General features: G+C 44.1%; 1 protein-coding gene across 1 annotated transcript in view; it reads right to left on the reverse strand.

Annotated features, from left to right (window-relative positions):
* Window positions 1-14,960, reverse strand: part of LOC122934239 (CAP-Gly domain-containing linker protein 4-like) — a 66,278-nt gene that overhangs the window by 37,619 nt on the left and 13,699 nt on the right. The window contains 3 exon segments of the mRNA XM_044289555.1: window positions 766-906; window positions 2,883-3,018; window positions 8,088-8,324. Of these exon segments, the coding sequence (XP_044145490.1) occupies window positions 766-906; window positions 2,883-3,018; window positions 8,088-8,324 (514 nt within the window).

Consider the following 14,960-nt stretch of genomic DNA (forward strand, 5'->3'; position numbering starts at 1 on the left):
ATGTAATGTATGTACACAGTGACTGCAGCAGCAGAATAGTGAGTGCAGCCTTGGAGTATAATACAGGTTGTAACTCAGGATCAGTACAGGATATGTAATATAATGTATGTACACATTGACTGCACCAGCAGAATAGTGAGTGCAGCTCTGGAGTATAATACAGGATGTAACTCAGGATCAGTACAGGATAAGTAATGTATGTACACAGTGACTGCACCAGCAGAATAGTGAGTGCAGCTCTGGAGTATAATACAGGATGTAACTCAGGATCAGTACAGGATAAGTAATGTAATGTATGTACACATTGACTGCACCAGCAGACTAGTGAGTGCAGCTCTGGAGTATAATACAGGATGTAACTCAGGATCAGTACAGGATAAGTAATGTAATATATGTACACATTGACTGCACCAGCAGACTAGTGAGTGCAGCTCTGGAGTATAATACAGGATGTAACTCAGGATCAGTACAGGATAGTAATGTATGTACACAGTGACTCCACCAGCAGAATAGTGAGTGCAGCTCTGGAGAATAATACAGGATGTAACTCAGGATCAGTACAGGATAAGTAATGTATCAACACAGTAATTGCACCAGCAGAATAGTGAGTGCTGCTCTGGAGTATAATCCAGGATTAGTACAGAATAAATAAAGTATTCATGTACATACATTGACTGTGTAGATTAATTCTATATGTAAACTCTCTTAAATTCTAGGCAGACCCTCATATTTTATGAAATGTAAGTTTTATACACCAAAACTAACCGGTGTTAATTTTTGATGTAACTCGGCTCAGGTCGATCTTAGAAGATTTGATAGAACCGGTTGTCTTGCTAGATGAGTGTCTGATAAATGTCTTCATTGGCTCGTTTGCTCGTCTTACCTTGGACAGTGGCGCAAAGATACCTGATCGGAGATACATTAATGCTTTTTCTTACAAGAGAACATAATATACTAAGGTTACTAAAGACTCCAGGTTTAGACAACAGAAAATTAGAAAAGCAATATTTTCTACTTTTTCAACCTTCTCTGGTGGTTTAATGAAGTGGAGGGTTCAAGGTCACTAACTTTGGGGTCTAGTGTAGAGGGGGTCAATAGTTTTGGTCAGCTCTGGTTAACCTTAGTGTGTCATCTGCAGACCACTGTTACATTGCAATGGCGAACGCGGTCCCCTCATTAAATGTACCTATCCACGGTACTGTTCCTGGTTTGGCCCCTCTCTCACACTTGTGACATCATCACACCCTCAGCTGCAGTTTAATCAGATCTCTTTTTCTCCTTAAGGCTACTTTCACACCTGCGTTCTGTGCGGATCCGTCTTGTATCTGCACAGACGGATCCGCACTGATAATGCAAACGTTGTATCCGTTCAGAACGGATCCGTTTGCATTATTCTTTAAAAAAAAAAAAGTCTAAGTCAAAACGGATCATTGTAAGTCAGGACGGATCCGTTTGGCTCTGCATCGTCAGGCGGACATGAAAACGCTGCAAGCAGCCTCCGGAATAGAGGCGGAACGGAGCCAAACTGATGCATTCTGAACGGATCCTTATCCATTCAGAATGCATTGGGGCTGAACTGATCCGTTTTGGGCCGCTTGTGAGATCCTTGAAACGGATCTCACAAGCGGACCCAGAAACGCCAGTGTGAAAGTAGCCTAACTGCAGTGCGGAGACCTTCAAGATGGAGAGGGTTGTGTTCCTAACAGTCCCCTCCATGTAATGATCGTTCAGCCTCTTCTCCTGCCTAAACTGATCACAGTCGGGCAGGAAAAAGAGAAGTGTGCAGACGCACAGCCATACGAGTGCTCTGCCGGATCAGTAAAGGCTATGTACACCTTCGGGGGCAATTTTTTTGTTATGACTGCATTTTAATCATTTTGGGCTAAAAAAAAATTTTTTCAATTAGAATTTATGAAAAATATTCAGCTGTTGTGTCACAAAGGGTTAACTGTCTAGCTGTGTGAATCGCACTTTTTACTTTCACTTTGTGCTGTTCATCTAATAAACCTGATCTCTAAATCAGGGCACATGCACACGGCCGCTGTCCTGCCGTTCCATGCATTGGGGACCGCAATTTGCAGTCCCTAATGCACGGGCACCATCCTTGCGGCTGCCACGTGATGTGTTTACACCACAAAAAAAAATATAGAACATGCACTACTTTTTTGCGGTGCGGAGGCACAGAGAGAACCCCCACGGAAGCGCTCCGTAGTGCTTCTGTGGGGTTCCATGCCTCCGTTCCGCACCAACCTTCCAGATTTCCGCATCCGTGATGTGGGGTGCACATGGCCTCTGCCCGCATATTGCGGACCTGCTGTTTTCCATGTGCATGAGCCCTTACTAAAAAGTCGAAGCACTTACTGTATTTAAGCCACATTCTTATCAGTAAGATAAGAATTGAGCTATAATGAGTGTTTAGGAGGTCAGAGATCAGAGGTAAGGAGCCGTCAGCTGAGCTGCCTGATGGAAACGGCAAAAATACAGAGCCCGCTCCTAGAAAATCTCAAGGCTGTACAGAGAAAAGTATTCAAATTTTTTTATAAAAAGTAATTGAAAAAAAGATTTTTAGCTCAAAATGAGTACAATGCAATAATAAATACAAAATGTCCCCAAAAGTTTACATAGCCTTTAAGGAAGCAGTCAGGAGGTCTAGTACTGCCAGACCACCCTAACGGCAAACTGTAGGATGCAGGCACTTTTTAGCAAGATTTTTTTCTTGCTAAAAAACTGCGTCTTATAATTCAAAAATACAGGATAACAGACAAGTATTGCTGCTAAGCACTCAATTTATCTCATGCAGGAATGAGGGGAAGTCTTCCTGTCTGCTGACGCCGGCTCTACAATCACTGGCGTGATCTATAACATAATACACACACTCGTACCATGTTTAGGAGAACACTTAAAATACTGGACTCCACCCACGCTGCCATCATTCTTCCCGTCCGCTTCTTCCATCTCTATCCCGGCCCACTGGCCCGTAGCGAACCGAGTGGGTCCGCAGTACCTTAAAGTGCCGACCTACAAAGCGACAGAAGTCAATTGTAAGGAATTTAACAAGGAAGCAAGAGAAAACAAAAAACTTATCGGACCCCTCACCACAGGGGCTTCCATTAGCAAGTGCTCCAATGTAATGATCTGTCAAGGATGCCAGAGACCGGAGGTCAATCACAGATTTCTATGTATGCATTGCCAATATTTATTTAACCCCTTCCTGCCCCCTGACATAACAGAGAATCAAGGGCTTTAGGTAGCTGCCGCACCTTTATGTGTTACAAGTAACAACTACAACATGCCCCAAAAAACTAAAGACTCAGTATTGCTGCCCCGATGCAAACATAGAAAAGTTTTTAGCTCCAGACTGGGGAGATGAAAACAATCCCAAAATGTTATGCGGTTTGGAAGGGAATAACATTTTGATTTACTGGCATTTCTCTTTACATTAAAGTGAACCTCCGATGACTACAGGTCCCATAACCGGGCTATATACCCTAAGATCTGGACTCTATGTTGTGCCATTCCTTTATTATTCCTTCTAGAAGTTATGTATGAATTACCAGCAGTCTACAATGAATGTCCAGCTGGGTGATACCAGTTGGGGGGGGGGGGGTGTCCTTGCACAATCTGACACTATCCCATCATGCCCCTAAGGGACACGTCACCAACTGGTAACAACCAGCTGGACCTTCATTTCAAGCAATTGCAATTCATTCATAAAGGGTTAACAGAGGATAAATAAGAATTGAGGCTCCAGAATTGTTATTACATGGGAAATCAAGTAGTTACTAAAACAGACACATCTGGAGAGGTGACGGGTCGTCTTTAAGAAAAAGTCACAAATAAATACAGGAAACGTTGCTTTCCTGTCAATGACCCTCATTACATGAAGAGAGCGGGTAATTACACCCCTTAACCCACTGTCCCAGAAAACAAGGACAGCTGGCACCAGCGGCAGTCCCTGATTGTTTCGTAGAATGAGAACTGTGAGCCATATGGAAAGGGTGGGCCGCGCGGCCATCACACATACACAGGGACTGAGCTGCCAAATGGCTGCATTATGGGGTTCAAAATTATTAAAGCTGAAAGAAACACAGGCCACGTGGTCCAGAAACGAGCCTCAGATCAAGATTACGAAGCAGCAGACGGGGGGGATTACGGAGGAACCAAGATAGAACGCCTCATTTTCTGCATCCTACTAATAACCTCTGAATCAGCTCTCTCGGATCTCTGCCTGCTGACAGTGAGCGGGAAGATTGTAGTTAATACAGAGGCTGAAAATCCTATACAGGCCTAATATTATTTTTTTTGTTCACAGCCGAGGATTTGTTACAGTTGCATCCAGCCTAGACAATCCTGTGTGAATTAAGCAGCATCCAGTTTACCTGCACTGATACACTAACAAAATAGGACACAGATTTGTGCAGCGGATGCTCTTATCTCACTGTGGATTGCATAGACTGGATACAATGGTAGCAAACCCTCAGCTGTGAGAAATAGTATGGCTGTACAGGTTTTCAAAAACCCATTGATTCACCGACAGCAAGCATAGACCTTGAAAATGGTGAAGAATTGAAATACAAAGTCCATTAGAAAAAGTTCTAAGGCTCCATTAACACGTCTGCGAATGGGTCCGCATTCGTTCCGCAATATTGGGAACGGGTGCGGACCCATTCATTCTCTATAGGACCGGAAGAGATGCGGAGAGCACACTATGCACTCTCCGCATCCGCATTATCCGGGCAGCGGCTCCGCATAAAAATAGAACATGTCCTATTCTTGTCCGCAATTGCGGACAAGAATAGGCAGTTCTATGGGGGGTGGCGGTCGGGTGTATTGCGGATCCGCAATACACTACAGACGTGTGAATGGGCCCTAACTGCTAAATGCCATAGTTGCTACTGACTGCAGCATATGAGGGGTTAAACCGTTGGGATTTGAGTTTCATGATCCCAGCCGTTGTAGCAGAGCGTCCGCTATGATCTACTGCTCCTGTGCCCGCACCGTACATTCACGCTACTGCCATTAAAAACATAGCACCAGCTCTATAAAATGTACAGTTAATGTGACCAAGGGGTTAAAAGGGACGTTTCTTTTAGTAAATACTTGCATTCCCCTATGGCTGTGATGGCTGACCTCCGGCACTCCAGATCTGGTAAAACTACAACCCCCAAGATGCACACTTGCTTGGCTGTTCTCAAAACTCCATAGAAATGAATAGAGCATGCTGGGAGTCGTAGTTTCACCACAGCTGGAGTGCCGGAGGTTAGCCATCACTGCTATGGTACAGCAATTCTGCACTGTGTGCTCCTCTGTTATTCCTCTTGGAACTATAAGAATAAATAGGTGTATGGTGCCCCTCAGAAATCAATTTATTAATAAATTCCCAAAGCGGAGTTCTAAGAAAACCTACTTCAAATTTTTTGGGGGGGATCTCAAGTATTTACTAAAACAGACACGTCAGGAGGGAGGAAAAAACTGAAAAAAGCTAAAAAAAAAATAAAAAATTGTAGCTGCAAAACTGCAGGCTCACAGCGAGCCATACAAATACATCTGAATGACAAGGGAGCCCCCTGCTGGCCGCCTGTCACACTGCAAGACGAACTAATCTCTGTGCGGCGCTTACTGGACCAATTAGTCAGGTTTCAATCATCATCTGCTCTAATTGCCTCGACAGAGGATGCATGAATCCAGCTATAATCTGTGCGTCACATCTGACACGTTAACTGCTCCAAGATTGGCAAAACACATCAGTCACCGAGAAGCGGATCGTAAAGTGTAATGGATGCACCAGGGAATCAGAAGAGATATAAAGCGCAATAAATACGGCTACGCCCTCGCCTGCTGCCACTATGGTAAAAACAAGGGGACCCCGGGGCTATACTGCAGAGATGATCTACCGGGGCCCATGAGGGAGATGTAGAAGAACTCCCAGAGCAACCAATCAGGTGGACAGCATGGGGGAGGGGCGCTAGATACAAAAGTACCCCAGCACGTCCCCCTCAGTTTCCAGCTTCCTTTTGCTTCTGAATACTGAGAAATACATAAAGACATCTTCTCCATATCACTGTAGTGTCTGTATGCAGGAAACAGGAGGGAGTACAGAAATAAACATCTCCGGTGCGAGCCCAGCAGCAGATGTGCTATTCACGTAGAATTGTAGTAGTAGGACTGGTCCGAGGTGATCGTGCTACCGCTGTTTGTCTGTCTGAGGCTACTTTCACACTGGCGTTTCTGGGTCCGCTTGTGAGATCCGTTTCAGGGCTCTCACAAGCGGCCCAAAACGGATCAGTTCAGCCCCAATGCATTCTGAATGGATAAGGATCCGTTCAGAATGCATCAATTTGGCTGCGTTTGGTCTCCGTTGCGTTTTTTAGACGGTCACTAAAACGCAGCTTGCAGCATTTTGGTGACCATCTGACTATGCGGAGCCAAACGGATCCGTCTAGACTTACAATGTAAGTCAATGGGGAAGGATCGTTTTTCACTGACACAATATGGTGCAATTGAAAACGGATCCGTCCTCCATTGACTTTCAATGTAAGTCAAGACAGATCCGTTTTGATTTAGACTTTTTTTTTTTTTTTATGAATAATGCAAACGGATCCGTTATTAACAGATACAAGCTTTTGCATGATCGGTGCGGATCCGTCTGTGCAGATACAAGACGGATCCGCACAAAACGCAGGTGTGAAAGTAGCCTGAGACAGGTTAACTAATGTGCTGATCTGTTCCATTTTCAGCTGGGTAACAGAAAACAGAGCAGAAAGAGCTTAAAGGGGTTCCCCAACTTGGGCAGGCATGTGAAGGGAACCATATTAACCTGGCTCCCAGCTCCTTCACTCCCCGGGTGTGCCACTAGGCTCCCTGGATGTAAACTTTCTGTTTGACTTTGCTGCAGCAGCAATCTTCTGTGACCATCTGTCATGACGCAAGGGGAGCAGGTCACCGCTGCAACCAGAGATTGGCTGTGGCAGCATCAAACAGGAAGCCCAGCAGCCGGGAGCCAACACCAGGAAACAGGTAGGCATGCTTCCTATTGCACGTCTGCCTGGGGAGCTGCCAAAACCCCTCCAAAGGTGTACAACCCCTTTAAAAATCTGTTTTACTTGAAGTCAGTGCGGGAAGGCTTCTGGGGGGGACCTGGCTGAGCTCCTGGGACACAGCGAGATTTCTTTACACTTTTCTCAATTTCAATTGTAATTTCAAAATAGAACCAAAAAGGAAAGGATGAGATGATGGGAAGAAGTGCTGGCATATTTTTTTAAGTGTATTGCCTATCCACAGGAGGTAAATCCACAGGTGATAAATGTATGATCGCTGGGGGTCCAAACGGATGGGACCTTCACCATTCACAGATCTCATAAACCTCCTTCTGAATGAAGCGGTGGTCCCACGTGAGCACTACCACTCTATTCACTGTCTATGAAACTGATGAAAAGCACCTATAACAGCATTTTATCAGCCCCTTAGACACTGACTAGAGTGGCAGTGTGCATGTGGGACCACCGATACATTTAAACAGGGGTCTTGGAAACATGAAGTCAGGTAAAATATAATGTCCTTCTGTCCTACAGGTGAATGCAATCACTGTTTAGTGAAAAGTTTTGCAACCGTATGATATATTTTCTTTCAATTCTTCACAATTTGCAGCTAGTGAATAAGGGGATTCCTATTTACACGCAGAGCTTGAAAACCAGTACAGGCCTAAAACTTCTGACGGCTGAGGCTTTGTTACAACTGCATCCAGTCTATAACCTATAAGCTAAACAGCTCAGATTCTAGATTGATACACTGCAACCGACTATCAGGAGAGGAGGAACTAAAACGGATGCGTCTGTAACAAAGCCTCAGCAGTGATAAGTACTCAGTCTGTGCAGTTTTTCAGTAAACAAGAATGTTTCCACTGGCTTACAGCTAGCAATGATCTTGAAAACTGTTGCACTGATTATTAAACAGTGATTTTTTAGTTTACTGGTGGTAGATAAGACTGGAAATCCTCTAACACTCTTGCCATGAAGTGGTTAAATGACTATGACCAGGAGCACAGCACCGCCAGAAGTGTCGGCCGGCAGTGACTGTACATACCCTACCTTCTTCCCGGCTATCAGCACTCTGTCTCCCAGCTTCAGACCAGATGACTGGAGCGACACATTTCCCGGTACGTTGTCGTAGTTAGGGAGGGAGATCTGGGAGAGATCACACAACAGAGGCATGGCGTCCAGCAGGATCTGTTTGATCTCCTTTGCTACAGCTGCCGCATCAGCCATCTCCAGGGGCATATCCACCGGGTCAGGAACCACATCTGCTGGGACACGGCCTCTGTCATCCTGCAGAGAGAGACACAAAGCTCTGTGACTGGGGGACATGGACATACTGGGCTCTGTACAAACATCCACACATGAGCAGGAAACCATGCAGATCGTCCATGCGAATAAAGCTTGATCATCATACAACGAAAGGCTCTGCAACTTTCTAATATATCTTCTGTTCTAATTCTCAATGTCTCTGCGTGCTGTCAGTGAATAGGAAGATTCAGATTTACATCCTAAGAACGAAAACTTGTCTTGATTTTAAAGGGGTGTATTGGCTCAAAGTATCTGCCACCGCTCTGCTTTTTAAACCAGCACCATAGACTTTGAATGGAGCAGCACGGTGCACATATAACCATGCAGATTGGAGGACTGGGACCCCAGTGCTAGCAATTTGTGGGAGTTTCAGTAGTATGACCCCCCCCCCCCCCTCCATAGTCTAGTATTTATTACAAATCTAGTGGATGAATAATAAATGCTTTTTGCTGGAAAACCCCTTCAATCCTGCTTACACAGCTGAAGGTTTGTTACTAGTGACCACTGCAGGCAGTGATTGTGCCGAAAGGATATCACTGGAGGCATGGACACAGGACCGGTGAGGGGCCCGGGAAGCAGCGACCGGATCAGTGAGGTATTACGTAGTTTGCTTTATATAGACTTCTAGCTTTTAGTAACAGAAAATCAAGGGGTTTGATGCGGCGATTCATTGCCAGCAAGCAAAAATGTTGAACATTCCAATAGTATTTTGATTTTTAATGCATCATTTTCAAAATCTCTGCTTGCTGTTGAATAGACTGGAAATGTATTGTTCACATTGAGAGGATAAAAATCCATTCTGGCATATTTCTGCTTTGAACGGCGGACACGTTACCTTAAATCTGTGCAAGCACATAGAGAAAATCTCAGTCATGCCTTGGACTCCACATTGTTGCGCACCCTCTGCTCTGAGCAGACCAAGGTCAGGGATTCGAAACAAGAATGTTCCTGTTCACTGACGGCAAGCAGAGACCATAGAAAAAGTGAGGAAGCATGCACACGTTACATTATACTGTGATTGGGCTGCTGCTAATCTGTGCTGCCTCCTTCCCCCCTCTGGCAGCTGACAATATAGGGGGTCATTTATCATGCTGAAATATGCCTAAATTAGGCGGATTTCAAGCGTAGTTTGCGACTTCTCCCCGCTCACGCTAGGTATTAAAAAAAGTGGGCATGGCCTGAGTGGGGAAGGGGACGGGCCGCTAGCATCATGTTATTTACCATTTTCTACGCCCGTTTCAGTCGTAGAAAAAGGTCTCAATGTAAGACAGCTAGGCAAACGGTCTTACATGTAGAACTGGCGGAGGATCCGCTTAAGTAATGAAGAAGCCGGTGCCTCTTCATAACTCCGGCGGATTCACAGCCATCTTAGGGGTTTATTAAGAACAGCGTCTCAGGCTACATGCACACGACCGTTGTGTGTTTTGCGGTCCGCAAATTGCGGATCCGCAAAACACGGATGGCATCCGTGCGCATTCCGCCATTTGCAGAACGGCACAGACAACCATTGATATAACTGCCTATTCTTGTCCGCAAAACGGACAAGAACAGGACAGGTTATATTTTTTTTTGCGGAGCACGGAACGGAGCAACGGATGCGGACTGCACACAGAGTGCTCTTCGCATCTTTTGCGGCCCCATTTAAGTGAATAGGTCCGCATCCAAGCTGCAAAAACTGCGGCTCAGATGCGGACCAAAACAACGGTCGTGTGCATGAGGCCTAAAACACTGGTCTTAATAAATGTGCCCCACAGTGCCTTTATACTTCCCCTGTGCAGGCTCTGTTCCTCTCCCAACAAGCAGAGCAGATTGCTATTTCTATTGGCTGCCATGTGGTGAACAGAGATTTATTATGGAGACCTGGCTGTGGTGTGGGTGACGGAGCACTATGTGCACCAGATAGCGCCATACTATGTGAGTATATGTCATATTTCTTCACTGGATCTTTCTTTTAGGACTCATGCACACGACCAAATGTATTTCGCGGTCCGCAAATCGTGGATCTACAAAATACTGATACTGGCCATGTGCATGCAGCATCTTCCTAATAGAACTGCCTATTTTTGTCCGCAATTATAATTTGTGGAAAGGCCATGACGAAGCCGACAACACACAGATGACATATCTAGATTTTAATAAAGATTTAAAAAAAATGATAAAGAAAGCCCACTAGTCTGACAAGTAGCAAAAGGCACAGACAGAAAGGCATCATTTCCTGGTTCTCAGGTGAGGCAGAAGATCTGCAGACCGCACATTATGACAGAGCACAGTACAACTGAATTTAACCCTGTCGTGACTAGGAAATTGGACAAAAAAAAAAAAAAAAAAAAAAAATTTTCAGCTCTGCTATCAATTAGTATTCATGGTGTCCTGGGATCAGCCACCAGCAGCACAACCTCCACATTCTGCCGCAAGGGAAATCTTGTATTCTATGAGGTCATTCTGCTGGGATTAACCATGAGCAATCATGGATTTTTGCCAAGACCAGGCCAATAATCATTTTTTTATCACTTTCCATTCACATGGCCGTAGAAGGGTTTGTTTTTTTATTATATCACAAAAAATGATTTGTGGGGTGTAAAAAAGGTGACCAAAAAAAAAAAGATTATTCAGGCTCGGCATTCACTGTGCAGGAGAAATAGTTTTATATTTTAATCGTTTTGGACATGTCGATACCAAATTTTGTATCACCAGGCACAATGTCTTCTAGGCCTAGTTCAACTAAATGCAAGGTTAAATGAGCGGGATTGGAGTAATTTCCCATCCTAGTCACTGCCGGCAGAGGCAGAACACAACCAGCACCCACCGCATATCCAAAGGATAGGTCATTGGTATAAAAGTCCTGAAAAAGGGGGGGGGGGGGGAGTTTAGCTGGCCAATTTAGCTAGTATAGCTTATATGTGTATACAGCTAAACCTGCCAATAGCCGTAATACAGTTCCTATGTTTATGTGTTAAAGACAAAAGCAAAGTTATTTACAGTGAGTTTATGTTTTGGATGTCATATAACTTATATTTTGTGTTCACAGAAGCAGAAAAGATAATATGCCTTTAAGATTCATTATATAATGTAAGGTAAGCTCAATGACACATCAAAAACAACTGAAAGCATATAATGAAACTGTTGTTGCTGGGCAGGAGCCTTGACTAATCACAGGAGTTTTGACCAATCACAGCTAGCCTCACACACAGCCTGTGTTGGAAATTCCCCTAGCAGGAGCTGCTGGAATCATTATTCACCAGAGGGAGAAGCTGAACAGACATTCACTCCTCTAAGAGCTGTGTTTTATGGAAGCAGAGAGGCCAAAATAGGTATTTAAAACAGTTATATAATGTTCCTACCGTTAATATAGTGATTAGAACTGTATACTGAACTGGTTATATATGTGTTTACTTACAGTTCCACCAATTGCAAATACTATACAATTGCAAACTACAAATACCATACAAACAATTGCAACCATTTAAATTCCATATTGCAATCCAAATTGAATACAACTATACCAAATCATACTCAACCAATCTGCAAATAGTTACTGCTAACCGCAAATTGCGACCAAATTCAGCAAGTGAACTATTGGTTGACCTCAGCTATACCTCTCAAAGAGATCATAAAGTGCTTAAATATTTTAAAGTGAGAGTACAGATACTCCAAAAAGAAATGTATCCACCATTTTATGTTAAATGACAAGATTGAACAGTTGAACCACCATCTTATGCATACCGCCATTTTATGATACTTTATTTAACACGTGTTTTGTACATGGACTATCTGCTACGAAGGAGGCAGTGTTATATATGAATAAAAGTTGAAGTTAATAAATAAGTTATTTGAAGCATTTGATGTGCTCTTTAAACCTACTGTTTCCTTAGAACGGCGCTAGAGGAATTACAGAGTAATAGACAGTCTGGTTAGACTAAAAGTCAGAGTGTAGTGCATTTTCATAAGTGTACAGTATTATCTAATGCCATTATAGCCAAAATGAATGCTCATTGCCTTTAAGAATGAAATCAGCTTGAACCAAAGTTCTGTTATGTGGCTGAAGAGGCCAAGAGGAGTTCATGGCAAGTTCAGTTTATATAAGAGTTATGGTGAATATAAAGAACATTGTACTGTATTTTAAAAGTTATTGCTAAAAGATATGGGTTTATCTATGGGGAGTATACTGGCTTCTCCAGACATGTCCCGTCTAAATGGAACAATGTTTTTTTCATGGCTAAACCATGACAAGATAAGAATTTATATCCTTAAGGCCTCGTTCACATCACCTTTCAGTTCTCCGGCTCCGTTGAGGAGCAGGAGAAAGGAAAGGACGGATTCTGCAGATAACTGAGACTTAACTGAGCGTAACGGAGCCTAAAGACCCCATAGACTGTAATGGGGTCCATTCGGTGTCCCCTCAGAATATGATTTTTGATACAGGACTTTCGTCTCCGCTCAAAAATCATATTCTGAGCGGACACCGAACGGACCCCATTATAGTCTATGGGGTCTTTAGGCTCCTTTACGCTCAGTTATCTGCAGAATCCGTCCTTTCCGTTCTCCTGCTCCTCAATGGAGCCGGAGAACGGAAAGGAGAAACGGTGATGTGAACAAGGCCTTAGACACATCTGGTGTGTGGTGTCTATTCATATATTTATAAGTATTATATATATTCATGTGTGCATTTATTTAGCTTTTTAGTATGAACATATTAATAATTAATGTATAATATGCAATATTGATATACACTCACCTAAAGAATTATTAGGAACACCTGTTCTATTTCTCATTAATGCGATTATCTAGTCAACCAATCACATGGCAGTTGCTTCAATGCATGTAGGGTTGTGGTCCTGGTCAAGACAATCTCCTGAACTCCAAACTGAATGTCAGAATGGGAAAGAAAGGTGATTTAAGCAATTTTGAGCGTGGCATGGTTGTTGGTGCCAGACGGGCCGGTCTGAGTATTTCACAATCTGCTCAGTTACTGGGATTTTCACGCACAACCATTTCTAGGGTTTACAAAGAATGGTGTTAAAAAGGGAAAAACCTCCAGTATGCGGCAGTCCTGTGGGCAAAAATGCCTTGTTGATGCTAGAGGTCAGAGGAGAATGGGCCGACTGATTCAAGCTGATAGAAGAGCAACGTTGACTGAAATAACCACTCGTTACAACCGAGGTCTGCAGCAAAGCATTTGTGAAGCCACAACACGCACAACCTTGAGGCGGATGGGCTACAACAGCTGTCACTACCAGAGCTTTGAGACGTTCTCACAGCTCTGTTTCTCCACCCCTGTGATGATGTCACTACTAGAGCTTGGAGGAGTTCCCTCTGCCCTGTTTCTCCGCCCCTATGATGAGATCTTTACTTTCTGTTTCCTTCCTCCCAGCTGTCCCTCCTGTGTTTGATTTAGCTGCCTTTAAATCACTCCTCCTCCTTTGTAGAGGTGCGGATTATACTTTTCATTTGAGCTGTATCTCTCGCTTGAGTATCTTCACCTGTGTGATATCTTTTCACTGGATCTGTGTTCTGCTGAAGCAAGTACTTCGGATATTGTCTGCTGACTTTGGATCTGTTTTCACTGCAGCTGCAGCTCCTTCAGTTAAGTGTTCAGACATTGTGTGTTTCTGTTTCTTTGTTGACTGGATCCGAGGCAACCCCGGTTCCGTCCATATACTTAGCAAGGCACCGGTGGCCGTGCCCCTTCCACTATTGTAGGGGTTTCAGTGTTCATCAGCCTTAGGTACGCGGGCATGTCTAGATCCACCATCTGGATCTGGACATGTGCATAGCAGCTTAGGGAGAGCTTTTAGGGTACATGCACACGTTCAGGATTCATGTGCGGAGAATCCGCACTGAAATCCGCAGGTGTTCGCAGGCAAATCTGTGCGGTCAATCCGCATTAATTGGTGCGGATTTGCGTGCGGATTTTCCGCATGCGGATTTTCCGCATGCGGATTTCACTAAGTGAATGAAGAAAATCCGGTCAGGAAAAATAAAATTAATTGACATGTCGCGGATTTTAAAATCCGCACCGCAGGTCAAAATCCGCGCGGAAAAAATCTGCATCGTGTGCATTGAGAATTTCAAATTCTCATAGAATACAATGTACATGACCTACGGTGCGGATTTTCCGCACGCAAATCCGCACGCAATCCTGATCGTGTGCAGGGGGCCTTAGGGTCTGACAGGGGTCACCCTTTATCCTCCCTAGTTTGGGTCCGGTCAGTTGCTATTCACTGTGTAGGCTCTTGTTGCTCACTTACAGCCGTGACAACAGCAGAAGACCCCACCGGGTACCACTCATCTCCATTACAAATAGGAAAAAGAGGCTACAATTTGCACGAGCTCACCAAAATTGGACTGACTGGAAAAATGTTGCCTGGTCTGATGAGTCTCGATTTCTGTTGAGACATTCAAATGGTAGAGTCCAAATTTGGCGTAAACAGAATGAGAACATGTATCCATCATGCCTTGTTACCACTGTGCAGGCTGGTGGTGGTGGTGTAATGGTGTGGGGGATGTTTTCTGGGCACACTTTAGGCCCCTTAGTGCCAATTGACCATCGTTTAAATGCCACGGGATACCTGAGCATTGTTTCTGACCATGTCCATCCCTTCATGACCACCATGTACC

Source organism: Bufo gargarizans, chromosome 4, assembly GCF_014858855.1.
Source record: "Bufo gargarizans isolate SCDJY-AF-19 chromosome 4, ASM1485885v1, whole genome shotgun sequence".
NCBI lineage: Eukaryota > Metazoa > Chordata > Amphibia > Anura > Bufonidae > Bufo > Bufo gargarizans.